Source organism: Melanerpes formicivorus, unplaced genomic scaffold (genome assembly GCF_026170545.1).
Source record: "Melanerpes formicivorus ecotype bairdi unplaced genomic scaffold, bMelFor1.0.p_v2 SCAF_91, whole genome shotgun sequence".
NCBI lineage: Eukaryota > Metazoa > Chordata > Aves > Piciformes > Picidae > Melanerpes > Melanerpes formicivorus.
Window position 1 is genome coordinate 326,228 of NW_027142443.1, and position 27,848 is coordinate 354,075.

Sequence of the window (27,848 nt, forward strand, 5' to 3'; positions counted from 1 at the left end):
AAAATCAGTAAGGCTTTAACATACAAGCTGGGCAACTTGCAGGAGTGTGGAAGGTATGTTAGGTTTCCTTTAACTGAACAGAAGGACTTTAATAGAAACAACACACAGTCTCTGGCACTTCACTAAAGCAAGGGAGCCAAACCAAATACCTCCCACTGACCCATTTGAGGCTGCTGTGCAGGGTAGGAAATCATAGACAGGGCCCTGTAGTCTGGTAGTCCTAGAGCACATAAGAACAACTCACAGGTATCTGGGGCTGGCCAGCAGCACTGCACAGTCTGAATCATGTTCCTGAGCTTTCCAAAGAAGATCAGAGGTCACTGCTACAATTCAATAATGCTCACTGATCTTGTGTGGTGTTTATAACCCACCTGGATTAAGCAATGGGTAGTTAAGCATGAAAGTGTTCTCCACCATGTGGTAAAGCAGAACATCAAATCTCTCAACAATTTCATTATTTAGAATAAACCTTTATTTAGAATAAACCAAACCAGGTTGGAAGAGACCTTCAAGATCATCGTGTCCAACCCATCAACCAATCCAACCCACCCAAACAGCTAACCCATGGCACCAAGTACCCCATCAAGTCTCCTCCTGAAAACCTCCAATGACGGCAACTCCACCACCTCCCTGATGATTAATAAAAAAAATCAGAAGCTCCAACTTGTCCTGCTGAAGTAAATACTGGGCTACTGGTACATACAGCTGCTTTGCCAAAATCCTTCCTTGAAAATTCATGTGCCACAGCACCTGAAAGGCACTAAGGTCTGAAATGTCAAGTGAAGCCTTAAAAATCTTAATTTGGACTATATGATGGGGGGTGTGTGTGTGTTTTTGAAAATTCATCAGTTCTTGTTATCTGTTATATTTTGTTGCTTGTTCATCTCCACATGAAGTGTAAATGTCTTATCAGAGAACTTTATCTGAGTATATGGTGTCATGAGAGACTCAATGTTGTCTTCTGTTTCTGTTTCACTTTCTTTGTACTCAACACTGTCTTCATGTGGCTGCCAAGGCAAGTCTGTACTTGCTGGAAAGCAAACAAGCAAGCAACCAACCAAAACCCCACCAACACAACAAAATCCCAGACCAAACAATTTAAACTGTAAAATAAGAATCCCTGAATGGGAAACACAAATGATGGTCTACCAGGCATCAAAGTCTGAAGAAAGTTCAAGGGTGGGAAAATGTAATAATGGCTTTTATGAAACTCTTCATCAAACTGTTACAAGCAGATATAGATGGATAATGGAGGTATTGCATCAGAACTGTAACATGCTCTACACTACATCCTTGTTGTTCTTTCACTCCAACCCACAAACATTGCAGGTTTTCTTCAGATTCTCGTAACTGGCAAAAAGATATCATGAAAGGATGGTGCTCCACATTCACAGCAAGAAGAGAGGTATGTTTGTCCTCTCACAACCATTCTCAAAAGTAACACAAGTATTCCAAACCACAAGTAAAAGCCAAAATAAAAGAGGAATAACAATCCAACAGAAAATGGTTCATCAATCTACCCACACAGGCAGAATCTTCTCCCTTCTTCCACAAAGAATAACCTCTCCTAAGGTCATGTTTACAGCTATTCCTCCATTAAAAAGACAAGAACACCTGCCTCACATCTCCTGCCTTCCTGCCTTCCACACCAACTGCAACACAAGCAAAGGACACATTGCTAAATGGAGATATATACCATTAGTTATAATTAAACCTTCATACACAGAAGACCAGGAAAAGGGAGAAGATAAAATCATGCAAGTAATGCAAGGAAACATAGCAAGAGAAAGTGATGCCAGAGAAGCTCAAGGCATCTCAGCCTTCACTATGGGCCCTGAAATTCATCCCTCAGAGGAACCAAAACTCTTTGAGGTCTCAAAGTGCAAATGCCATCCTAACATCTTACTCTGGATTTCACAGCAGGAAAGTTCATTAGAAGAAAGAGTCATCAACTCTCATAATTTTCTTTGCTCTGTGGCCTGATCATCTCCCACAGCTCTGAAGTCCTAAGGTAAACACCTTCTCATGGGCTTCTTTTTCAGCCTCCTGAGAAAGCAGAACACATTCTGTTTCAGCTTCGGCATCATTCTCCTCGCACCTAAAATTCTGTCTTCCGCTGGCTTATGGTTTCCAAAAAGAAGTAGGGATTTGCTGCAAAACAACACTCACTGTTTCAAAAGCATAAAGAAGTACCCAGAAATGGGGAAAATGAACCATGTCCTTCCAGGAAACAAAGGCCTGAACGAAAGTCTATTTACAACTGTGAAGAAATTCTATTTCACAACATTCCAGGGAGTTATAATGTTGCCTCTTTACAAGTAAGATCCTGACATCTGTCTGCTTCAGAGTCCAGGACTTTTGCAGAAATTATTATCAAAATTCATGTTTGCCTCTCTTTATTTTGTTTTTTCAATGCTCCTTGTGCTGACACAGGTTCAGAAAGTTAAAATGATGAAAACATTTCATTTATTAAAGCAACAGACACGACAGATTCAGGTTTGCCAATGATTAAGCTCAAGTTAATAAACCCTGGGTAACATTTAAAAAAGTCAGAGATGTAAATCTTTGCAATAGCACAGATGTCCAATAGAAATGCAGCAAAACTTCAGATGTATGTTGAAGACACAGTTGATACCAAGAAGGTGCCCATGTCTTTGGTGGAGGAAAAGGAGCACAGCCTATTGACTGTCCTCATGTCTTCTAAATCTGCAGTATTTCCACCCCAAATTGGAGTGTGTGGTGAGTGCAGACAGGGGGACATCAAATCCCACTAAGAGAGAAAGAAGCAGGAGGCTGTTTGGGTCCTGAGGTATTTTTAACCACTGGACTCAGTGATAATTATAATCTTTAATTAATTGCATGAGCTGTTTATTGGGCTGGCTGTGTGGACCCATAGGAAAGAGGAGATTCTCTTGTTATAAAAGCTATCAGTTTCCTGGCTCTCACAGCATCTGTGCAAGATGCAGCCTGCATACAAGAGATAATTGAGAAGCATGAATTAAGGAGATCTCTGATGTCATCTCCTATCAACCCTGCACAGTTAACTCCTGGATGGTCTTAAGAGGCCAATGCCTAAGACAGCATAAAACCTGCCTGTGCTATGATTGCTGCTGCGGCTCAAGTGCAGCCTCCAGAGCAGCCAATACACATAACCTGGAATGAATTTGTGCAAGAGATAGTGGACTATGGGTGTCCTGTGGGTTGGACTGAACAAACTGCAAGGAAAGTTCTGGAACCTACATGTTAAATTTATCAGGTTCATTTGGCTGTTAAACCAAAGTCAGCATTTAAATCAAAATGTGACAAAGACTGAAAAGATCTTTGGTGTAGAGCCCTAGAACTGAGGTAACAGGCATTAAGGTGGGCTTCAAGACAGATGGTGAGGCACTTTTTAGGATATCAGGTAGTGCTAGGACTGGGGGGAATAGAGCATAACTAAAAATGGGTAGATTCAGATTGGATGTTAGGAAGAAGTTCTTCCCTGTGAGAGTGGTGAGGCACTGGAACAGGTTGCCCAGGGAGGTGGTAGAAGCCTCATGCCTGGAGGTTTTTAAGGCCAGGCTGGATATGGCTCTGAGCAACCTGATCTAGTGTGAGGTGTGACAGGGATGGGGCAGAGCTAGATGATCGTTGAGGTCCCTTCCAACCCTAACAATTCTATGATTTTATGACCACTGCAGTTCTCTAAGTATTACTTACAGCTACTGAGTAAAAATATTAACCCTGCCAGAAAAAGACAGATAGCAAGTAAGGAGTAGGTTAGAGAAGAAATTGTGTCTACTGCTCCAAACAAGAACTTGAGTGATTTAGAGGAATGTTGGACAAAAAACTTGCATCCCTAGTGAAGGCAGTGAGCCACCCTCCTCAGCAGGTAATGGCTCTTTAATGTCCTGAGCCCATTACTGAAATTCCAGTAGGGCCCTGAAGGGTTTGTGTAAGTTTTGTAATAGACACAGGAGCACAAATGCTCTTAATCAGTAGTAAAATTGCTAAGGATGGCCAACATCATTACCTTAGAGTAAACTAAATCCTAAGATAAAGTGTGGAAACTTCCAGATAGGAGAAACACCTGGGAAAAGTTAGTAATATTGTTGGTTTTGAAAGGAGCACAGCCTGTCAACAGTCCTTGTCTCTGCTAAATCTACAGTCTTTCCATCTCAGTTGTTGCTTCTACGTCTGTCCATAACCACCTCTTGGTTGTAAATGACCTTGCTCCTGAAGTGTACTAAATAAAAGTGCATTGCTCTAAGCTAGGCAGTTATCCCACAAATTTTGATAAAGGAGATTTCACATAAGAGGTATAAGCTTGTCTGCCCATGCAACATTGTTCTACATGCAGAGTGATTGTGTAAATGCTTTATTATTGGAGCATTGTCATTGCCTTTCAGGACAGGATCATAGTGGTCCCAGGCATGATATCAAGCCATTGCCCAGTCAAACCTACATTGATCCACTTGCTTTACAGCTTCAAAGACAGCATCTCAACCTTCTCACTCTGTACTCACAGCCTTTAGTTGCACCTGTGACAACATCCAACTTTTGGGCATCTGTCAGCCACGAGATAAAAAGCATTTTATTCAGTGACATTTTATGAAAACATTATATCAACGTCTTCCTCTTGGAAGCTGAACAACCTCAGGTTATGAATGGAAACTGCTTTCCCAGCCTGGTACCTGGTTTGTAAAAAGTACATGGGAGGATGTTACAGGTTTAAGGCATATCTTAATTGTAAAGAAGTATTTGCTTACCTGTAAATAAGGATCATAGGTAAGTTTATACCAATGACCAGGAGCACAATCGTTTGGACAAAAAGAAGAGGAAAATGGACCCAGCACAACTCTGGGACTCATAAAAACTATGAGTCAATGGAACATTTACACCTACCTTTCAGCCATTTCCAACAACAGAACAGTGAAAATTTCCAGGTGTCCTGCATCTGTGCAGAACACTTCAACATGCTCAAACAACAGGAAAGCACCATTGAAAGAAACATTTCCCATAGAATTTATCTTATAGAGAACTTAGATCACAATACAGCTACAGAAGAGAGACTTCTCTGCTCATGGCACATGGAGCTCAGTTAAAGACACAGTTATCAGTGTAAGCATGACACCACCATCAAGAACATGCTCACTTTGGAAGATATCTGTGCATACAACCGTTAAGGCAATGCTTATGTCTACAACCAATAACTATCAGTCACGGGAAAAACTGTATCAGAGCCAGAAATTACTGAGAAGAATACTCTCTCATCCCCTACAATCACACCAATTTTAATACCAACAAAACATCAGCAGGTCTATGAAAGTGTGTGCTATGAAAGGAAGAAAGGCAAGAAATTAAGGTATGTGGAAATTAAGGGATCAGAATATACTCTTCTAGATAATGGCATTTAGAGTGCATATACAATTAAGATACCTAGTAGAAACTGAAGACTATTGCCTTCTTCCACAGATCCCATTATGACACTTGTCATAAGGGAAAAAAAAAGCCACAACAAGCTACAAACATACAATAAAAACCTACCAGAAATCCCAAAACAACTGGAATAAAATATCTCAGGCTGAACTTTCACAGAAAGAAGAAACTCACATTGAATGATAGAAGCAAACATTGGCTATAGTGACCTTCAGCAGCCTTTCCCTCACAAGTCTATGACTCTACTCTCCAGTCTTTCAAAACCAGGAAGGTATTCTTAGACCCTAATAATTTGCAAGAACTTAAAATGCCAGTGGACCACACAAAAGACTAGTAATGTGTGCACAGATCTCCCTCCCCTTCCCTGACTGCACAAGTGAAAGAAAAGAATAACTAGAAACAATGAGAGAGAAAAAAAATAGGAAAGTCCTCGGAGAGGCACTCACCGGAGCATTGTTGACGTCTTGTGGCAGGGCACCGGCAGGATCTTCACCGAGCAGCGGTGCAGGCTCGTCGGGCAGCGGGCGGGCCGGAAGGGTGTCACAGCAGCTGCCGGGAGACAAGCGGAGCTGGCTCTTGCGTGAGTCGGCGGTGAGGGACACCTCGTGAGAGTAGGAGCTCAGGAAGGCGCGCACGCCGTCAATGCCCACGAAGTGCGTGGCCGGGACGCCGCGCAAGGCACCGCCCGCAGGAGGAGGCAGCTGCGAGCGCCGCCACCGCCGCAGGCGCAGTGCCAGCAGCAGCAGCAGGAAGGCGAGGAAGAGGCAGGAGACGGCCGCCACAGCCAGCACCAGCCAGCGCGTCAGGCTGCCCGCCGCCTCGCCCGGCACCGCCGACGATGTCTCGCTGCCCAGCTCGGCCAGCAACTCGGCCACGCTCTCGGCCAGCACCACGGTCAGCGTGGCCGTGGCCGACAGCGCCGGCCGCCCGTGGTCCTTCACCAGCACCACCAGGCTCTGACGGGCAGCGTCGCGGGCCAGCGGGAAGCGCGCAGTGCGCACCTCGCCGCTGTGCAGCCCGACGCGAAACAGCCCCGGCTCCGTCGCCTTGGCCAGCTCGTACGACAGCCACGCGTTCTGACCCGCGTCCGCGTCCACCGCCACCACCTTGGCCACCAGCGACCCGGGCTCCGACGACCGCGGCGCCAGCTCCACCCCCGACCAGCCACGGACACCGGACCCGGGCACGCCCGCAGCCGGCGGGTACAGCACCTGCGGGGCGTTGTCGTTCTCGTCCACGATCACGATCCGCACCGACACGTTGCTGCTCAGCGCCGGCGAGCCGCCGTCCTCCGCCAGCACCCACAGCCCCACCTCGCGCACCTCCTCGTAGTCGAAGGAGCGCAGCGCGTACAGCGCGCCCGTCTCCGCCTGCACCGACACGTACGACGACAGCGCCACGCCACGCACACGCCCCTCGCCCACACGGTACCGCACGCGCGCGTTCTGACCCCAGTCCGCGTCCCGCGCCCGCACCGTCAGCACCAGCGCCCCCGCCGCGTTGTTCTCGGGCAGCCGGGCACTGTAGCTCGCCTCGCTGAACACCGGCGCGTTGTCGTTCACATCCAGCACCCTGAGGTTCAGCACCGTGCTGCTCCACAGCGAAGGCGACCCGCCGTCGGCCGCCCTCACCGTCACGTTGTACTCCGACACCTCTTCTCGGTCCAGCTGCCTCGTCGTCACCACGCTGTAGTAGTTGCCGCGAGAGCTCTGCAGTCGGAACGGGACTCCCGCGTCCAGGGAGCACCGCACCTGGCCGTTGGCCCCCGAGTCCTGGTCTTGCACGTGCAGCAGGGCTACCACCGTCCCCGACTGGGCGTCCTCAGATATCTCGCTGAGCGTCGACCTAACTGAAATGTCGGGCACGTTGTCATTGACATCTGTCACGGTTATTGTGATCTGTGCCTTGTCGAAAAGTTCTCCATCATATGCGTGCACCTCTAATACATGTGAGGAGATCTCCTCAAAGTCCAATTTTTCCTTAAGAATTATTTCTCCTGTCTCAGGGTCAAGCTGGAAAAGCTCTGACGCTCGGTCTGAGATTTTATTAAAAACGTATCTCACATGGCCATTCAGCCCTTCGTCGGGGTCGGTGGCCGTGACGGTGAGGAGGGCGGAGCCCACGGGCACATCCTCAGGCACACGCACAGTGTACTCTGCTGGGCTAAACACGGGTGCATTGTCGTTCGCATCCAGCACAACCACGCGGATCCGCGCCGTGCCCGTCCGCGACGGCTCTCCACCGTCCCTCGCCTTCAGCACCAGCTCGTGAAACGCCACCTCCTCCCGGTCCAGTGCCTTGGCGAGCACCAGCTCGGGACGCCGATCGCTGCCGGCGCCCTCTTGCACTGCCAGCGAGAAGTGTTCGTCACCGCTCAGCTCATAGCTCAGGAGGGAATTTGATCCTGCGTCCGGGTCGTGAGCCTCAGGCAGAGGAAGTCGTGAACCAGGAGCTATCCTCTCGCTCACTCTCAGTTCTTTTTCTGTCTCTCGAAAGCTGGGAGAGTGGTCGTTAATGTCCGTGATCTCCACTTCGATCTCATAAACCTTCATTTCCCCTTCCACTATCAGCTCACACCGCAGCACACATTTCTCCAGCAGCCGGCACAGCTGCTCTCTATCGATCCTCTCCACCGTCACCAAATGTCCCGTATTCCCGTGCAGAGAGAAATACTGCGTCCTACCTTCCGAGACAAGGTGAATGCCGCTGTCACTGAACGTTGTCATCTGCAACCCCAGGTCTTTGGCCACATCTCCCACGAAAGAGCCCTTGGGCATCTCCTCTGGCACCGAGTACCGCAGCTGCCCCCATGCCGCTTCCCATGCCGACATCAGAACGCAGCACAGCAGGGCCCTCGTCCGCCGGCCCCAGAGTCCCCAGGCCGAGCACATCTCTGTCACCGCACCGCCGTCACGGATCGAGATCCGCCCCTGGCTTCTGCTTTCCGCTCCCGCCGGTCCCTCCGGCTCGCTGCAGCTCGGCTCCGCACCCCAGAGACACTCTCAGGCCGCCCGGACGCCGGGCCAGCCAGGAAGCGAGCGGGGCCGTAGCGGGCGGGGCTGTCTGCAGCGCTCCGTTTTCCTCTGGCTCCTGCTCGGTCAACAGCGGCGCCCGCAGCCTCCTGCCGGAACTGCAGCAACACGGCGCTGCCTGCAGATGACTTTTCATTACTTTTATTGGTCTTTTATTGTCATTTAATGGTGATATAATGCTGAGTTTTCGTAATCTCATATATAGAATATCACGTGTCTTATCTCGCGCATTGGAAAGCACAATCTGCACCGGAAATTTTGCAGTTTTTTCTAGCAGTCGTACTGGAATTAATTTTGCCTCACACCCATTCTGTAAATCAAAAAGTGCCATACAGCCACATTCAGACCAGCCCTGGAAATTGATGCTGAGATTAGCAGCAACGAAATTACTCCCTCAAGTAGAGATCTGTTATTTTGTATACTGGCTTATTCTCCAATCCATTCTATTCTCTAACTCAGCCTTTTTTTCCTTAGGATGGGAAAATTGACTTGCTAACGGCAACAGATATAAACCAAAACGCTTCTTTTTCATAACACGACGTATAGAGTATTAAGAGTCTCATCCAATTCCTCTCTATAGCGACTTTTAATATAATTTTTATTTTAATGATGGATAGAAGAGTAAAAAGTCAAAGGAGGTTCTGAAATACTAAAAGTGATATTCAGACCCTTTCCTGTAACGCCAGCGGTATCAGGCTAATTAATGCAAGAGGAAGGAACTTTGTTTTAAATACTGCACTTCACACGGAACATGTTTCAAATTAACTACACAGCCATCATAGTAAAAAATGAAAGGCTGAAGGTGAGGTCAGTCAAATGAAATGGAGACTCTAAGCTCCCTAAGCCCTTAGACCTCCTAGGAAGGTGGCGCCTGCATTTCTGTTTAAGGCTTGGAAACACAGGGCTCGAAAATAATTTTCTGCCACATGCCCTGGTTTCTGACGGTTGGTCACTTCATCCCTTCTCACTGATAGTACCACAACTACCCATGAGGCAGAAAGCATCTGTTGCGACTTGTTTAAGAGCCTACATAAATTTTGCTGTTTATACTCTATAGACAACTTTAAAACGGTCTGACAACTTAAAGGACCAGGAACGGGCTTTTATTTTATCGGAAATGGAGGTCAGAATGATTCCAATGTCATCTAATCACTGAAACTCCTGATTCTGATTTAGTAGGCCACCTTTTCACAAAAGGCACTGTAGGAACGCAGAAGATAAGCACAGCAGCTCATCCTAAAATGTGCGGATCATTTGTGCACATTCAAATGATGAATTGCTGTCATTAGTGTATTCCCGTGTCATTGCCGACATGCTCATCCTTTAAAGAAGCAAGGACAATTACTGCAGAAAGAGTCAGAGAAGGAATTCCTCGGGTTTGAATTCACCTATCAATGCGATATAGCATGTCGAAGCACCTGGCTTTTGGAAAGCACCCCGTTTCGGGAACATGAAACAAACAATTCTGAAATATGAACAGGTTATTATTTCTTTTACTCGAAGTCTCATTCATCATCCACACCCGCACATGGTCGGGAAAGAAGGAACTACCACCAGCATGGAAAAAAAAACAACTAGAAAAGACAGAGACAAAAGATCTCAGCTGAAACTAAACCTACAATGAAGGAAGAACCAAGGAGTACTGCCGCTAGCTGTATACTCTGAGTGGAAGGGAGATACTCCGCTCCTTTCATCATTCCTTCCTTCCATACTTCACAGAGACACGGACCAGCACTTTGCAACCACATCACCCGACAATAATTCAAGTGAAAACAGAACGGAGGCTCAAAAAGAACAGGGAGAGTGCTCGAGCTTACCGACCTGTGTTGTGTCGGGGTCGGCGGGGGGGTCTCCCGCGACGGGGTTGCTGCTACTTGGGCTGTGCTTCCCGCAGGACTCACCGCCCAGCATCTCCTCCGCAGGCAGACTGGGCGGTGGCAGCCAAGCGGCCCCGGTCAGGGCGCGTCCCCGAGCCACGCACAGGTTGTAGGAGTAGGGCAAGGTGCCCTCGCAGAAGTCGGCCGGGAAGGCGGCGCCCGCCAGAGACAAGCGCTGCGCACCCAGGCAGCGCAGGACGGCGGGCGGACCGGCCCTCCGCAGCCGCGCCAGTAGGGCCAGCCCCAGGCTGAGCAGGAAGAGCGCCGACAGCAGAGCCAGCGCCAGCACCAGGTAGAACTGCAGCTCGGCCGGCGAGTCGGCGCCCGCCGGCCGCTCGCTCAGCTCCGGCAGCGCCTCCTGCAAGCTCTCGGCCAGCACCACGTGCAGCGTGGCCGTGGCCGACAGCGCTGGCTGGCCGTGGTCCTTCACCAGCGCCACCAGGCGCTGCTTGGCCGCGTCGCGCTCCGTCACGGCCCGAGCCGTGCGCACCTCGCCGCTGTGCAGCCCCAGGCGGAAGAGCGCCGGCTCCGGCGCCTGCAGCAGCTCGTACGACAGCCAGGCGTTACGCCCCGCGTCCGCGTCCACCGCCACCACCTTGGCCACCAGGTAGCCCACCTCGGCCATGCGCGGCACCACCTCGAAGGGCGGCGCTTCGCCTGTTGCCACCGCTGCCGTCGGCCACAGCACCCTCGGTGCGTTGTCGTTGCGGTCCAGCACGAAGATGCGCACCGTGGCCGTCGAGCTGCGTGCCGGCACCCCGCCGTCCTGCGCCCGCACCGTCACCGTGAACTCGCGGCACTGCTCGTAGTCCAAGGAGCGCTGCGCGTACACCGCGCCGCTCTGCGCCTCCACCGACACCGGCGTCGGTGCCGAGCCGGCTCTGCCGCCCTCCAGCCAGTAGCTGACGCGCCCGTTGGCGCCCGCGTCCGCGTCCCGTGCCTGCACGCGCAGCACCGACGCTCCCGCCGCGTTGTTCTCGGCCACGTAGGCGCTGTACACCTCCTCCTCGAACACCGGCACGTTGTCGTTCACGTCCGACACTTCCAGCACCAGCGTCGCTTGACTCGACAGCGGCGGGCTGCCCCGGTCCGTGGCAGTGATGGTGATGTTGTAGCCAGAGACGGTTTCTCTATCCAGCTCACTGGCTGTTATTAGTTTATACGTGTTCTCTGATGAAGATTCAAGTTTGAAAGGCAAATCCCCGTCGATGCTACAACTTACTGCTCCGTTATCCCCCGAGTCTCTATCACGCACATTGATCACAGCTACAACGGTGCTTGGGATAGAGTCTTCTGGTATCGGGTTCAAGATAGGCAGGAGGGAAATGATTGGTACATTGTCGTTCACATCTAGAATATCAATGTGCACTTTGGCTTGAGCACTGAGCCCACCTCCGTCCTTGCCTTCAACGGTCGCTTCATAATGTTTCCCTTCTTCATAATCTAAGCGGCCTGTAACCTTCACGTCCCCCGTCCTGGGGTCCAGACTGAAGAGCTGTCGAGCACTGTTGGCGATGTCACTGAAGGAGTAGGTAATTTCTGCATTTGTGCCTTCGTCGCTATCAGTAGCTTTCACCTGAAAAGCTAAGGAGCCCTCTGGCAGGTTTTCCAGCAGCCGAACCTTGTAGATCTCTTTGGTGAATACTGGTGTGTTGTCATTTGCGTCGGTCACATTAATCTTAATCTGGACTGTCCCGGTTCGGACTGGATCCCCACCATCCATTGCTGTCAGTATCAGGTGGTGATTTCTCTGCTTTTCTCGGTCTAAGCTTTTCTCCAGCACTAATTCCGGCTGCTTTGTCCCATCAGAACTCTCCTTCACTACAAGGGAGAAGAGCGGGTTGGGGGTAAGTTGGTAGTTTTGTAATGAGTTCGCCCCAATGTCAGGGTCTCTTCCACTGCCCAGTAGGAATCTGGTTCCAGGACGGGTAGACTCAACCATTTCTATAGCAACAAGTTCTCTGTCAAACTGGGGAGCGTTATCATTGATATCTTCAATGGTAATACTCACATGAAATATATTGAAAGGGTTTTCTACGACTGCCTCCAAAGTGAAAACACAGGGCGACACGGCCCCGCAGATGCCTTCTCGGTCTATCCTTTCGTTTACTCGCAGATTTGTGCTGTCTTCGCCAAGAGTGAAGTATCGCATTTCGTCACCAGAGACTATCCGCAGTTTACGTGCCGGTAGCTCCGCCGGGCTCAGCCCCAGGTCCCGTGCCAGCGGCCCCACCAGCGAACCTTTGCCCAGTTCCTCAGGGATGGCGTAGCGGATCGGCTCCGGTACCGCCCTGCAGCACACCGGCAGCAGCAGTACGAACAGCGTGACCCTTCCGGCTGCTGCCCAGCCCTGTCCTGGCGGCCGAACCTCCATTCTCTGCTTTGCTGAAGCGTATTCTGCAGATTATTTATAATTAGGCTTTCCGAGCAGCTGAATCAGTGCCGAGAGGCACAAAATACATTAAATCCGTTTTGCCGGTGGCAAGACGGGCTGTGCTCGGGCAGTTCCTGCTCTCCCCTCCGCTTTGCTCTGCGCGGAACCGCACTGCGCGGGCGCCGGGGATGGGGAGGGCGAAACTGCTTCTCCGCCTTGGCCAACAGTGACACCCTGAGTTCAATCCCGAGAACTGCAGCGCCCGAAAGGAAAACAGCCCGAAAGTCCTGATACGTACGTTCTCAAACTGCTGCCACTGTGGGGTCCGAAATTATAGATGTCATCACCGGCGTGAACCAGAAAGCTTATATATGTGCTGAAATTTGGCACCTCGGATTTCCCGTTCCTTACACCTGCAAGCATTCTACAAGACAAATCGTCCCACATTGCTCGGAGGATGTGGCTCCGGTTCTCTATTTCTTCTTCACAGTGATTTTAGTGGACTTTAGGGTGATGCGCTAGCGTGTTCCCGCTGCCATCTCCTCACCACCGTGAGAGCAACGGCAGGACAGGCCCAACGCTTAAACACTGCTCGTAGACAGTGGGGTTTTCATAACTGGGAAATTTCCCATAGCTGGAAAATCTCGAGCTAGCATTTAGCTTTCTGCTTTGAATGTTGATTGCTGCTGGACAAGCAAAGCCGGGAGTCCAAAATACTGAGAAAACCACAGCGGTCACATTACACTTGCCATATCCCATCTCTTTCATCCTTCAAAATCCAGCATTGTTGTATCAGTGCCATACAAGCAAATCCTGGATTTTTTTTTTCTGTACCTCTGACAAATCTCCTAAGATGGCTGTTACCACAGAAAGTCTCAAACCTTAAGAATATGTTCTATCTAATGTAGACAGCTGGAACAAACTAAGAGAAAATGGACAGATCCTTCGTGGCTTTTGTATCCCACCTGTATATTAAATCTTTGCCTCTCTATTGTGAAGAAAAAAGAAGGACTGAAGGAAGGACTGCAGGTCCCTTATGTGGAAGATGAGGAAAGGTTAGAAAATTCTCCATGCTACTTACCTGGAGAAATAGGTCTAGCATATACACCAACACTGTGTCTCGATAGATACCAACGTGAAGACATCCTCCTCTTCTTAGTTAGTTGTTATTAGAAAAAATGTTTTCCTGCTAACTCTAGGCTAATTCATGCAATGGAGGATAATTTTCCCCAGCTGTACCTAGGCACAACTCAGGGGATCACAGGATGTTAGGGGCTGGAAGGGACCTTCAGAGATCATCGAGTCCAACCTAGCGGGAGAGCAGGAACATAGAATCCAGCACAGGTTGCACAGGAATGCATCCAGATGGGTCTTGAAGGTCTCCAGAGAAAGAGAATTCACAACCTCTCTGGGGAGCCTGTTCCAGTGCTCTGTGACCCTCACAGTGAAGAAGTTCCTCCTCATGTTAATGTGGATCCTGTGTTGTAGTTTATATCCATTACCCCTTATCCTATCGTATGGATAAACCCAGGGATAAATAGAAACACCTAACACACACTGAAGCACACTCCAATTCACTCCCTTAATTTGCAGACTGATGTCTCCTACTTCCAGGATCTCTTTTTCTTACCTTGTACCCAAGCCTGCTGACTTGGAACAATTAAGTCCCAGGAAGATGCAGTTGAGAACCATCCTGCATCATGCAGCATTTGAGTAGAAAAGGGTAAACAGCACAAGGCCAGTTAATTTCCAGCATAAGGTTGTATCTCAGCTTACATTCCTACCACACAAAAAGTGCTTCTGTACAAAGCAACAATATTTTGGCAAACTCTGGAATGAGCACAAAAATGGTTGTCCGTGATGAACAATCATAATAGAGGCAAGCAGGTTCTGGGACAGCCTGTTTTGTAGGCAAGCAGGTTCAGGGATGGCTTGTTTGGTAGATGTACTTTCAGAATAGAGTGGCATCTTTGGCAGGAAAAAAATTGGTCTCCTATTGTATAGAAACCAAAGAGTAAAATATTATATAATCTCAGATTAAGTCCCATTCTGAAATTAGACACACACAAACAGACTGTGAGGAATCATACTTTGTTGGAAAATATTGTTAGTTTATGTGATAATGAATATACTCTATTTTTTGGTGTCTGTACACCTTATAGATGAATCAGTTTGTACTGAATTCAAAGGCTGAGTCACAAAATGCAGCAGTAAGAGAAAACTCGTTGAGATATCAATGGAATTTTCCACCCTGTAATAAGAATAAATTCCTAGAATTTTGAGTGTCCTTAAGTGGGATTATTTCTTTTGTTGAAGGTGGGCTTCCAAGTAATGTGAGCCTACGCAAACGGTGGCTTTTGGGCTATGATGTTGCCCAATTACACCAAGATCTGAGGGCTGATACAGGGATTGGCAATGAAATTCTGGGAACTAAGGAACAGAAACTACAAAGTCATAGAATTGTTTAGGTTGGAAGAGACCCTTAAAGGTTGGAAGAGACCCTTAAAGGTTGGAAGTGACCCTTAAAGGTCAGTCTTGTCCAACGCCCCAAGAGTAAGAAGGGACATCCTCAATGAGATCGGGCTGCTGAGAGCCCTGTCCAACCTGTCCTGGAATGCTTGTGGGTATGGGGCATCCAATACCTCTCTGCAACCTGTACCAGTGCCTCACCAGACTCAGTGTGTAACGTTTCTTTCTTTTGTCTAGTCTGAATCTCCTGTCCTTTAGTTTAAATCCATCATCCCTTGTCCTGTCACGAGACACCACAACAGAACCTTGTAGCTTTGGAGAAAACTAGTTACATTCAACTGCCCAGCTGGTAGAGAAGATGACACATAAAACACACAGAGCAGACTTAGCACATATTTTAGGAGGTGATATTCATGAACTGGTGACCGTTGCAAAACGTGAATTCCAAGGCTGCAACCATTTTGGAAAGTCTGTGGCTACCATAAACATCTTATGCACCATGTTCACAAAAGGACATAAAAAAAAAAAAAAAATCAACGTACCTGAAGGGAAACTTGGTCAGCATTCTCGGCAACGTGATCTCCCGTAGCGACTAGGTCACCCGATGTTTCAGAGGGCAGAGGGCGGGCCGGGAGGGTGTCGCAGCAGCTGCCGGGAGACAAGCGGAGCTGGCTCTTGCTTGAGTCGGCGGTGAGGGACACTTCGTGTGAGTAGGAGCGCAGGAATGCGCGCACGCCGTCAATGCCCACGAAGTGCGTGGCAGGGACGCCGCGCAAGGCACCGCCCGCAGGAGGAGGCAGCTGAGAGCGGCGCCACCGCCGCAGGCGCAGTGCGAGCAGCAGCAGCAGGAAGGTGAGGAAGAGGCAGGAGACGGCCGCCACGGCCAGCACCAGCCAGCGCGTCAGGTTGCCCGCCGCCTCGCCCGGCACCGCCGCCGATGTCTCGCTGCCCAGCTCGGCCAGCAGCTCTGCCACGCTCTCGGCCAGCACCACGGTCAGCGTGGCCGTGGCCGACAGCGCCGGCCGCCCGTGGTCCTTCACCAGCACCACCAGGCTCTGACGGGCAACGTCGCGGGCCAGCGGGAAGCGCGCAGTGCGCACCTCGCCGCTGTGCAGCCCGACGCGGAACAGCCCCGGCTCCGTCGCCTTGGCCAGCTCGTACGACAGCCACGCGTTCTGACCCGCGTCCGCGTCCACCGCCACCACCTTGGCCACCAGCGACCCGGGCTCCGACGACCGCGGCGCCAGCTCCACCCCCGACCAGCCACGGACACCGGACCCAGAGGCGGGAGCCGGTGGTGGGTACAGCACCTGCGGGGCGTTGTCGTTCTCGTCCACGATCACGATCCGCACCGACACGTTGCTGCTCAGCGCCGGCGAGCCGCCGTCCTCCGCCAGCACCCACAGCCCCACCTCGCGCACCTCCTCGTAGTCGAAGGAGCGCAGCGCGTACAGCGCGCCCGTCTCCGCCTGCACCGACACGTACGACGACAGCGCCACGCCACGCACCCAACCCTCGCCCACACGGTACCGCACGCGCGCGTTCTGACCCCAGTCCGCGTCCCGCGCCCGCACCGTCAGCACCAGCGCGCCCGCCGCGTTGTTCTCGGGCAGCCGGGCACTGTAGCTCGCCTCGCTGAACACCGGCGCGTTGTCGTTCACGTCCAGAACTCTGAGGTTCAGCACCGTGCTGCTCCACAGCGACGGCGACCCGCCATCGGCCGCCCTTACTGTCACGTTGTACTCCGACACCTCCTCCCGGTCCAGCTCCCTCGTCGTCACCACGCGGTAATAATCCTCAAATGACTTCTCCAGACGGAACGGGACTCCCGCGTCCAGCGAGCATCGCACCTGGCCGTTGGCCCCCGAGTCCCGATCCTGCACGTGCAGCAAGGCCACCACCGTCCCCGACTGGGCGTCCTCAGAGATCTCGCTCAGAGTGGACTGCACGGAAATCTCGGGTACATTGTCGTTAACATCTGCCACAGTGATGGTGATTTTTGCCGTGTCAGAAAGGCCCTCACCGTCTTCTGCCTGTACCTCCAATTCGTAGAAGTCACGTTTCTCAAAGTCCAGGCTTCGCATCAATTTGATTTCTCCCGTGTCAGGGTTCAACTGGAAAATCTGAGAGGCTTTCACAACAACTGTTTGAAATGAGTATTTCACGTCCCCATAGAGCCCGTCGTCGTTGTCGGTGGCCGTGACGGTGAGAAGGGTGGAACCCACAGGTACGTCCTCAGGCACTAGCACAGTGTACTCTGCTGAGCTAAACACGGGAGCGTTGTCATTTGCATCCAGCACAACCACGAGGATCCGCGCCATGCCCGTCCGCGCCGGCTCCCCGCCGTCCCTCGCCCTCAGCATCAGCTCGTGAAACGCGGTCTCTTCCCGGTCCAGTGCCTTGGCCAGCACCAGCTCAGGACGGCGATAGCCGCCAGGTCCCGCCTGCACGTCCAGCGAGAAGTGCTCGTCGCCGCTCAGCTCATAGCTCAGGAGAGAATTTGGCCCTACGTCTGGGTCGTGAGCCCTGGCCAGAGGAAACCGCGACCCTGGGGCTGTCGTCTCGCTCACTCTCACTTCTTTTTTTGCCTCATGGAACTGGGGAGGGTTGTCGTTAACGTCCGTGATCTCCACTTCGACTCCGTAAACCTTCATTTCTCCGTGCACTATCAGCTCACACCGCAGCACACATTGCTGCTCACTCTCGCACAGCTGCTCCCTGTCTATCCTCTCCGCCGTCACCAAATGTCCCGTCTTTCCGTGCAGAGAGAAATACTGCGTCCTACCTTTGTCCAAAATGCTGACGCCGCTGTCACTGAACGTTGTCATCTGCAGCCCCAGATCCTTGGCCACGTCTCCCACGAAGGATCCCTTGGGCATCTCCTCAGGCACTGAATAGCGCAGCTGTCCCCACGCCACCTCCCACGCCGCCAGCAGGACGCAGCACAGCAGAACCCGTGCCCGCCGGACCCTGCTCCCCCCTCTCTCCGCCATTGCAAAGCCCGGCAGCAGCTGCCTGCTCGTCTCTCTTCTCACCGGCGCTGGTCTGTGGCTCAGCGTGCCGCCACGCTTCTCCTGCCACCCTTCCTCTGCTTCGGGTTCCTCCGAACAGCTCGGATCCTTCCCTACGCGGTGCGGCGGGTTAGAACTGGACCGCAGGCTGGCTGTCTCTCTGCGGTATTCTGAAACTCGCCGCCCGACTGCCGGCCCACCGTGAGCCGACAGCGACACTCGGAGCCACAGACAAAATCTGCAGCCCTCTGGTGCTGGGAAACGGCTCCATCTGCAGCCCCGTCCTTGCGCTCGTCCCTGTTAACTGCACTTCGGAACCGGTGTGCCTACAACAGCGTCTCTCTGACAAGTCCTGACACCGCACTGCTTGAGCCAGAAAAGACCTTCAAAATTCATCTAGTCCAATCCCTCTGCAGTGATCGGGGAGCTTCTTTAACTAGATCAGGTTGCTCAGAGCCCTGTTCAATCTGACCTGGAGTGGCTTTATGGAGCATCCTCCATCTTTATGTGTAACATGGGACAGTGTGTCTCCATACTCAGAGTCAGAAGTTTCCTCCTTGCATTTACTCTATATTGCCCCTCTTTTAGTTTAAAACCATCATCCCTTGTCATGTTACTAGAAACCTTATTAAAAATGCTATCTGCATCTTTCCTCTAAGCCCCATATAAGTATTGAAAAATCACAACAAGGTCTACCTGCATCCTTCTCCACACTGAACAACTTCAACTCTTTCAGCATTTCCTCACAGCAGAGTTATTTCATCCCTCTGATTGCTTTTGTGACCTCCTCTGGACCCACTCCAAAATTTCTATGTCTTTATTGTATTGAGGACTCCAGAGTTGGATAAAGTGCTCCAGGTGGGGTCCCAGTAGTGCTGGATAGAGGGACAGAACTACCTCCCTTGATCACCTGTCTACACTTCCGGTGATGTAGACCAAGACACAGTTGGCTTTCAAGGTTGCCATTACACACTGTGGATTTGTGTCCAAGTCTTTCTCCATATGGCTGCTCTCAGTCCCTTCATTTCCCCATCTGTGTTACCTCAAGATAAATGTAGAACCTTGCATTTGGCATTGTTGAATATCATAACATTTGTGTGGGCCCACTTCCCAAAATGTGCCCAGGTCTCCCTGAGTGATATTCTACTCCTCAGGCATGTCAACTACACCACACAGCTTGATGCCATCTGCAAATGTGCTGAGGGTGCACTCAATCTCACTGTCTTCTTCACGATGACATTAAACAACACTGGTCCCCATACAGATCCCTGACAGGCAGCATTCATCACTGATCTTCGTCTGAACCTCGAGCTATTGATAGCTACTCTTTGGATATGGCCATCCAGCAACTTCCTTATCCACTGAATAGTCCAACCATTAAATCCCTCTCTCTCCAGTTTAGAGGGGAGGTGACCATGGAGCAGTACAAATAGATGCCCTTGTTCAGTGAGGTAGTCACTCCATCAAGGAAGGCCACTAGGCTGGGCAGGAAAGTGAAGTCATGCTGCTTATCTTATGTCATCTATTCATGCCCTATGTGCCTTTCCAGACACAGAGGTGGGGTTGCCAGGTAGGTAGCTCTCTGGTTCCTCCTCTCCACTGTTTTTAGCAATGAGTGTGATGTTTCTGTTTTTCCAGTTTCCAGGGACTTCACCTGACTGCCAGTACTTTTCAAATATCGTGGACAGTATCCTGGCAACTACATCTACCCATTCCTCCAGGCTCTGGTGTGTCTTTTGTCGGGTACCATAGACTTATGTATGTTCACATTCAGCAGGTGGCCTCAGATACGCTGTGAGGGATTTCGTTCCTTCACACCTTGCCTTGAAGTCCATTCATTCAAAAGGTGTGGGAAGAGAGATTGCAAGGGAGGCAGAATGTTGTTGAGTACTTGAGCCTTCTCCTTGTGTGTTGTTATCATCTCACTAGTCATGTTCATCAAGGAGGGTACACTTCCTTTGAACTTCCTTTTCAGACTGACATACCTGTAGAAACCTTTTCTTGTATTCTCTGTGTTCCTTGCTGAGTTCAGCACCAGCCACACCTTGGCCTTCCTGAGCCCATCCCTGTACATTACAATAAGGATTATGTTCTTTTACTTTTCCCAGGATATCTGTCCCTATTTTCACTGTTTGCATTTTTTTTTTTTTTTGCCATTTAGTTTGACCAGTAGGTCTCAATTCAGCCAGGCTGGTCTTTTCCTTTCTTCACCTGATTTCTTACATCTGGGGATCAAGAGCTCTTATGCTTCTTGGAAAGCATGCTTAAAGATTTGCTAGCTCTGTTCTGCTTTCTTCTCCCTGAGGGCAGTTTCCAGGGGGTCCTATCAACCAACTCCTTCAATAGATAAAGGTTTACTTTCCTAAGATTCAGGGTTCAGACTTTACTCTTTGTCTGACTCATATTTAGGTCTGTGAACTCCACCAGTGAATGACCACTGCAGCCTAGGCTGCCTTCAGTCTTGACACCTCTGATTAGCTCTCTTGCATTGGTAACCAACAGGACCAGACAAGTATCTGTTAGCGCTGTCTAATACCTGGCCTGAAAAGTTACCCTTCCTAAATAGCACTTTAGATAAGCCCTTCAGGAAAGCTCAGTGTATATTTGAACTCTCCAACATAGGAAACAATATCCCTCTCCCTTTCACAATATGCCAAAAATTAATACACCATCTAAATCAGACACCTGGACCCTTGAGCTGGAATGACCCAAGAAGGAGCTACTTTACAGCAAGAGGTGCAAGTTTCTTGTCAACTTAGTAAGAGAGACACATCAACTCTCTAAGATGCTCACACTGTAGGAACAGATAAGCACAGATAATCCTACATTCCTTTTGTTAAAGAGAATCTGGAGCAGTGCAGCTTCACCCAGGACTCCAGACACTCACAGCATGCCATGAAGACCCCATTTCAGGTATTCCGATTATTTTTGGACTTTCCTGTAAGAGAGCAATTCTATTCCTTGTTTCTGGTTCCACAGTAAAAGTAGTTTCCATGTCGAGTTCTTACTCTCAGATGCCTTTATCATCAGTACCAAGCTGGTGTTTCCTGCAGACTATTTATTTTATCCTGCAGACCAGGGATTTATGTAGCACAACACAGCACAGAACAGGATAGAACAACATAACACAGGCCTGTGTCTTCCCAGGTTAGCTGGACAGCAGATCACTTAGTCTTTGCTGTACAATGGTCTTCTGGCCAGCATCACTACAGAAGCCTGTCTTCAGGGCTGAAACTTTTCTTAGGGTCTTGCAGAAAGGACATCTGTAATCCTCTGGATTTCCTGAGAGAGAGTCTTCACCTTAGTAGTAGATTTCACCCACCAATTGCCCACCCAATTCACCCACCAATAGGTCTCACCCAAATACTTCCCCAAGGGAACATGCACGGTGTGTTTGAATCATCAACTCCCCCAAACATTTGGAATCAAACCAGTTTGCTCTTTGGAGCACTGGAAAGGTCACTCCATCTACCTTAATGCTTTGCAGAGCCTTTTTGCACACAGGACTCCTGTTACCGCCCTGAATGCACTACAGGCCTCACCACCAACCCGACGGAGTGGTCCCTCTTACCTCACCTGAGAGACAGCAAGAGAGAAAGAATTTCAATCTGTTTCAGGACATTCAGAGAGCTTTTCCAGAAACAACATCTCTACAAAAACCACTGTGTCCACACAAGGCCTTCAGGTGTTCTCTTTATTTCACTTTCACACACAGGGGATCCTGATTTCCAATATTACACTTTGGAACTGCAGTACAACACAGTGTGAGGGTTTCCCAATATTCTGTGCCACGTGCAGATTCAAACACTCTGTTGATACACCTGAGGTATCAATCCTGAAGAGGAACAAGTAAGACAAGGCTCAAACACAGCTGACAGCTCACAAAGAGAAAGGGGGGAAAGGAGAACGCAAATGCTCTACCACAAACTCAGCAAATCATATTGAGTCACCTTTCCAGTCCTGTCAAGAAGCCTCTGAATTCAGGATCAACAAAATGGTCCTTGCCCCAAGTTTGTTTCAATTTTACCTTTGGAAAATACTTTCTGAATTTACTTTTGGAGTTTCTTTGCAATGCACCCAAAGACAATGAACATGTTTTCACAACTCTTTACAGTTGCAACCCATCCCAATATCATTAGTGCTGCTATATTTTGAGGTAATGGTCAGAAATTAGCCTGGAAAAAAAGATCACTTATGAGCCAGATGAGGATCTTGTGCATTTTGCTGCTGTTCCCTGGAGAAAATGAGACTCAGAAAGCCTGCCTGCTGAGCTGGGATTGAAGCATTGCAATGGCTTGGTATGAGCAACTCCCTGCTTAATGAAGAAGCCTTTGCTTGATTGTATGATTGTATGAACAGAGTGAGCAGAAGGCAAAACACACAGAGACCAGACATTTCAGATAGAGACATCCAGAACCCAGAGAATAAAGAGGCCCACACTTGCACCTTGTTTTAATTCAGTGCTCACAACTTCCTTGCTTTCCTGAATTGCAATGAGGGCTCTGTGCCCTTCAGTGAACATGTGATTTGTTTGGCTGAACTTGTCATTGCATCACACAGCACAAGATAAGAGGTCCAGGGTCTTGTCTGAGGGCAAGTGAAACAAGAAATTAGGTGGAGCACCTGGAACTAAACTCACTCTCGAGGCACTTCAAAATTGGGTGTAAGAGAGCTGAAATGTATCATTGCCTGAGTGAGGGAGCCTTTAGTTTAATTTGTTTGGTTTTGTTTTGGTGAAGACAACTTTTCTTCTGACTTAAAATTTAAGTATGATCAGTGATGCCAAATGCAGATTTACTCTGGAGGAATCCTATCCACATGGTGTAGCCTGGATCCCTTCCTCTTCTAAGTCATAAAGCCTCTGCTGTGCTGGCTCCATGCTAGCAAAAGGAAACACTACTGAACTGTTCCAGAGAGAGCATCCCAGGTTTATCTTGTGCCATGTCCTCTGTAGTGACAGGGCCACAGGGGAAACCTTGTTCATCAGTGTCACCACCTATGCCACAGTGGTGGTGTGGCAGGTTGAGCAAGGTAGGCTTCAAGAACTTGGGCTACCTGTTCCCAAGCCCATTGTGATCCTGATCTTGTAGCCATAGACATAGGGCAGGGTCCTTGCCAAGGCTTCAATACCAGGCTGCTCTGCAAGTTGCCAGCACCATAAAGCACATGCCCACACTTATGCTTCTTTTGCATACACACCTTGCAAGCAACAAAGGCTGCTGTGGACATGAGAAAGAGGAATGAGATGAAGGCAAATTAAATGATCAAATATGTTGTCAGGGAGCCTCCCCCTGCTCTTGAGGACTGCCTTGCTCTATATATTCTGACAACTGCACCCTTTCTGGGCTAAGTAGAACTTTATATATTTTATACTGACATTGGTACCAGTTTTTTTATTTCATTAAATCAGTTTTCATTTTAACCTGTGAGTCTCCTTTAACAAATTCTCCTTCTCAGATGGGAAGGAGTCATTAGTTGGTAAAGCAACTGCTACAATTTAACCTCACATATAGGCTAAACACGAAAGCCTGTTAATAAGGAACTCCTTGGCAAGGCAAGCAACACTAGTTCTGGCCTAATATTGACCAGATAGCAGAAAATTAAGTCATTATTAGAGAGACATAACAGAAAAAAAGCACGGGAGTTGTAGGAAAATATTCCCTTGAAGATCGGCTTCCAATGTTCAATATTTCCCTTAAGATTCAGAAGCAGGATCTGTCTCACAAACATACATCAAGTCTCAGTATAATTAGCAAGCAACACAGTCCTCCTCCATCCAAGTCACAATTACAAGTTACCTATATGAATAAAATAGTGCCCAACATAAGAGGGGATTTTGCTCTCTCAGAGAAGGCTTCTACCTCCCTGGTCCTTTCTTAGTAGCTGTTTGGTCTCTTCAGTCTCTTTTCTGTGAGGACATTAGCCAGTGAGGACAAAGAACCTTGTCTTTCTCCTCACTTACTGATGGGTGAGCCAATGGCTTTGATCAGAAGCGACATTTAGGTCCACCCCTATGTTTGCCGGACAGGCTGCTTCGGCTGTGTCTTCAGCAAGGGGAGCCTGCAAAGAAGGAGGAGAGAGAGGTTATCATTTGGGTGTGAAAAGTACGCAGGCCTCAGAAGGCATCAACAGAGAAAATCTGAAGTCAGAAACCATCCTTCACTGTGGACATCACAAAGGCATTCCTGCAAAGTTTTCTTGAGTCAGAAGGAGTAATTTAAGAGCACAGAATAAACCTCCTTTTTAATAAACAGCAAATGCAAAGGGCATGTTGGATATGAGTCACTTCAAGTTCATGGCAGCACAGGGAACAGTTGAGGCTACTGGGTCAGGGGGCTGCTATTACATGCCTGGATCCCCGTTTTCTGGGCCAGATAACGACTGTTATTTATTAAAATTATTTATTAGAATTTAATGGTAAAGGACCCCATCTCCATGGCCTCCAGCAGCTTCTCAGACAGCTTGAGTTCAAACAGCACCTAACCTGCTTAACCTCTTTGGACAGCACTGAGCAGTAGAGCTTTAAAGCAGTGTTGGGGATGCCATCAGTGAAGTAACACCATTGTGCCTGCATTCACTGCTGCTTTCAGGAGTATGTTTCACAAGAAGAGTTGCTGTTCCTGCACTGGAACCCTACGAATTCTCCTCATTACATGAACACAATCCATTGTGGCAGCTCAAAAATCTGTACCTGATCATCATCCCCCCATGTTTAAGCTGAATCCCTTTGTCTAAGAATGATACTCAGGGCATAAAGATGGATGCAGGGGACAAGGTTAAAAAGCACTTGGAAGAGTAGCTGAGTTCTGCCCAACCCTCTTGACAGTTGCTCGCTAGCTGCTCTGAGACCCCTTTACCCTCCCGTCCTCCTGTGCCTCCGGATCCTTCTCACTGGATCTCTCTACACAATTGAGAGTCATTCTGCCAGGGTGGAAAATACCAAACATATGTTGCTCCCTCTCTTCTCCACCTCACCTCGTATCCACTCCCATTCCTCACCTCTGCAGGCTGGTTGTCTCGTTGCCCGAGGCTGGCCGCCTCCTGCGAGCACAGCGAGCTCCGCTGTGGGGTGGCGCCGGGAGGCATCCCGGCAGGGAAGCAGGGCAAGAGTGGACCGAGGAAGTGAAAGTCGCTGCTCAGGGTGCCAGTGGCCAAGCATACGTCATAGACCAGGCTGCGGGGAAGGGAGCCCGCGTCACTCTCGGCGACAGCCGTCGGGAAGGTGGGCAAGGGCTCGGCCTGTCTCTGCCTGACCCGCCGCAGCTTCATGAGCAGGGCGGCCAGGCCGGTGGCCAGGCAGAGCGCGGAGACGCAGGCCAGGCAGGCGATGAGGTAGAGAGTGAGCGTGTCGTCGGGCTCGGCGGGCGGCGCGTCCTGGCTGAGGCGCACATGGGCGTCGGAGAAGTCGTGGAGCAGGGCGATGGCGAGGGTGGCGCTGGCCGAGCGCGGCGGCTGGCCGCGATCTCGCACTAGCACGACAAGCCTGTGTCGGGGCGCGTCGCGCTCGGCCACGGCCCGCGCCGTGCGCAGCTCGCCGCTGTGCAGCCCGAGGCGGAAGAGCCCCGGCTCCGTGGCCTTGGCCAGCTCGTAGGACAGCCAGGCGTTCTGCCCCGCGTCCGCGTCCACCGCCACCACCTTGGCCACCAGGTAGCCTGCCGGCGCCCAGCGCGGCACCAGCTCGCCCGCGCCCGCGCCGCTCTCGGCACCAGGGTGCAGCACCACCGGCGCGTTGTCGTTCTCGTCGCGCACCAGCACGCGCAGCAGCGCCCGCGCGCTCAGCGCCGGCGACCCGCCGTCGGCCGCGCTCACCCACACCTCCAAGGCGCGCACCCGCTCGTAGTCCAGCGAGCGCACCACGTACACCTCGCCGCTCTCCGAGCTCACCGACACCGCCGCCTGCTCCTGGCCCTCCTCACGCACCAGCGCGTACTGCACGCGGGCGTTGCTGCCCGCGTCCGCGTCGCTGGCCTGCACGCTGCCGATGCGCACCATGGGGCTGTTGTTCTCCGTCACCCACATGCTGTACAGCTCTTGGCTGAAGGCGGGGGCGTTGTCGTTCACGTCCGTCACCTGCACCCACAGGCTTTGCCGAGAGCTCAGGCGCTGCGGGCCCCAGTCCGTCGCTCGGATGCTGATGTTATACTCTGCCGTCGTCTCCCTGTCCAGCGCCGCGTTGGTTCTCAGCTCGTAGAAACTGCCGAAGGTGGGGGTGAGAATGAAAGGCATATCCCCATCGATGGTGCACTGTGTCCTGCCATTGTCGCCAGAATCCCGGTCCCGCACACTGAAAAGGGCTACCAGGGTGCGTGGCGGAGCGTCTTCGGGAATGGAGGCAGTGTGGGAGGTCAGCTGTATCTCCGGAGCGTTGTCGTTCACGTCGACGATCTCCACCTGCACTTTGCAATGGCTATACAGACCCCCGCCGTCAGTGGCTGTCAGCGTCATCTTGTGTTTTTTCATATTCTCAAAGTCCAGGTTGCCTGCCACCCGAATCACCCCCGTGTCAGGGCTCAAATCGAAGAGCTGTCGGGATTCTTCTGGTGTCTGGGTGAAGGCGTACTGCACTTTCCCATAGATGCCTTCGTCAGGATCCGTGGCCACCACTCTGACCACCAGTTGTCCCGGCGGGCTGTTCTCAGGTAGACGCACCTCGTAGACTTTCTGAGTGAACACTGGGGTGTTGTCATTGGCATCCAGCACCACGATCCGTATCTGAGCCGTGCCTGACCTAGGTGGCGTGCCTCCGTCGGTGGCGGTAAGTTGCAAAGTGAGCTCTTGCTGCTCTTCGCGGTCCAGAGGACGCTCTAGGACGAGCTCTACTCCAATTTCTTCAGTTGCGAGATCGAGGGAGAAATGTGACTGGGAGTCGAGGCTGTAGTTCTGCAAACCATTGGTTCCCACGTCCTTGTCCTGGGCATTTTCTATATGGAAACGATACCCGGGAACTGTCGTCTCAGGAATCTTTAAAATCATCTCCTTCTGTGGGAACACGGGAGAGTTGTCGTTCACGTCAAGAACCTCCACTTCCCCTCGTATCAGCTGCAACGGATTGTCAAAGAAGAGCGTAAAAAAGAGCGTACAGGTCTCACTCTGAGGACAGATCTCCTCTCGGTCCAGAGACTCCTTGGCCGTCAGCACGCCGGTGCTCGGGTTGAGGAGGAAAAGCTGCTGGTTCCCCTCGGACACAACGCGCGCCTTGCGAGCTGCCAGCTGGCTCGGCGTAAGCCCCAGGTCCTGGGCAATATTGCCCACAAAGGAGTCCCTCTCCATCTCCTCCGCCAGAGAATAGCGGAGGCTTTCGGCCCCGCTCTGCCACACGCAAACGCCCAGAAGGAACAAGATCACTTGCCTGAAGCTGCCTCCGTTCCGTCTCCCGTTCCACGCCATTGCTCTCCCAAAAAGCCAGACAGCGTCCTCCCGGCTTGCCGGCATTTGCAAGCAGCATCCCAGGCGGAGCATTGTTTATCAGAAATGGCTTCTGCAAGCCCCTGAGCAGCCCGATTGCGTTCCCTTCCGCTCCTCCCGAGCAGCTCTGTCGGCTGTTTTTGTGTGCCGGTGCTGCAGCGCCGGGGCGGGCAGAGGAAGCTGCCAGTCTGTGGTCAACACCGCCACCCAGCGTCGGCAGCGGGAATGGTTCCTGTGCTTCTGGTCGGTGCTGCTGCCTTGG

The 27,848-nt window shown here is 50.8% G+C and overlaps 3 protein-coding genes and 1 pseudogene across 3 annotated transcripts; all 4 read right to left on the bottom strand.

The window, feature by feature from the left end:
• Positions 1–845: 845 nt before the first annotated feature.
• LOC137455118 (protocadherin gamma-A12-like) lies at positions 846–8,441 on the bottom strand. Its single transcript, XM_068165675.1, has 3 exons — positions 5,865–8,441; positions 5,135–5,192; positions 846–1,030 (listed from the first exon to the last, which is right to left on the bottom strand). Exons 1-3 carry the CDS (start codon positions 8,307–8,309, stop codon positions 846–848), a joined length of 2,688 nt encoding a protein of 895 aa, XP_068021776.1. The 5' UTR covers positions 8,310–8,441.
• On the bottom strand, positions 8,315–12,788 carry LOC137455119 (protocadherin gamma-B5 pseudogene; annotated as a pseudogene).
• LOC137455120 (protocadherin gamma-A10-like) lies at positions 12,742–18,308 on the bottom strand. The gene is made up of 2 exons (XM_068165676.1): positions 15,713–18,308; positions 12,742–13,017 (listed from the first exon to the last, which is right to left on the bottom strand). The coding sequence occupies exons 1-2, from the start codon at positions 18,161–18,163 to the stop codon at positions 12,742–12,744; spliced, it is 2,727 nt and encodes a 908-aa protein (XP_068021777.1). The 5' UTR covers positions 18,164–18,308.
• Positions 18,309–21,867: 3,559 nt separating this feature from the next.
• Positions 21,868–27,568, bottom strand: LOC137455121 (protocadherin beta-15-like). The gene is made up of 2 exons (XM_068165677.1): positions 25,181–27,568; positions 21,868–24,241 (listed from the first exon to the last, which is right to left on the bottom strand). Exons 1-2 carry the CDS (start codon positions 27,566–27,568, stop codon positions 24,140–24,142), a joined length of 2,490 nt encoding a protein of 829 aa, XP_068021778.1. The 3' UTR covers positions 21,868–24,139.
• Between the last annotated feature and the right edge of the window lie 280 nt (positions 27,569–27,848).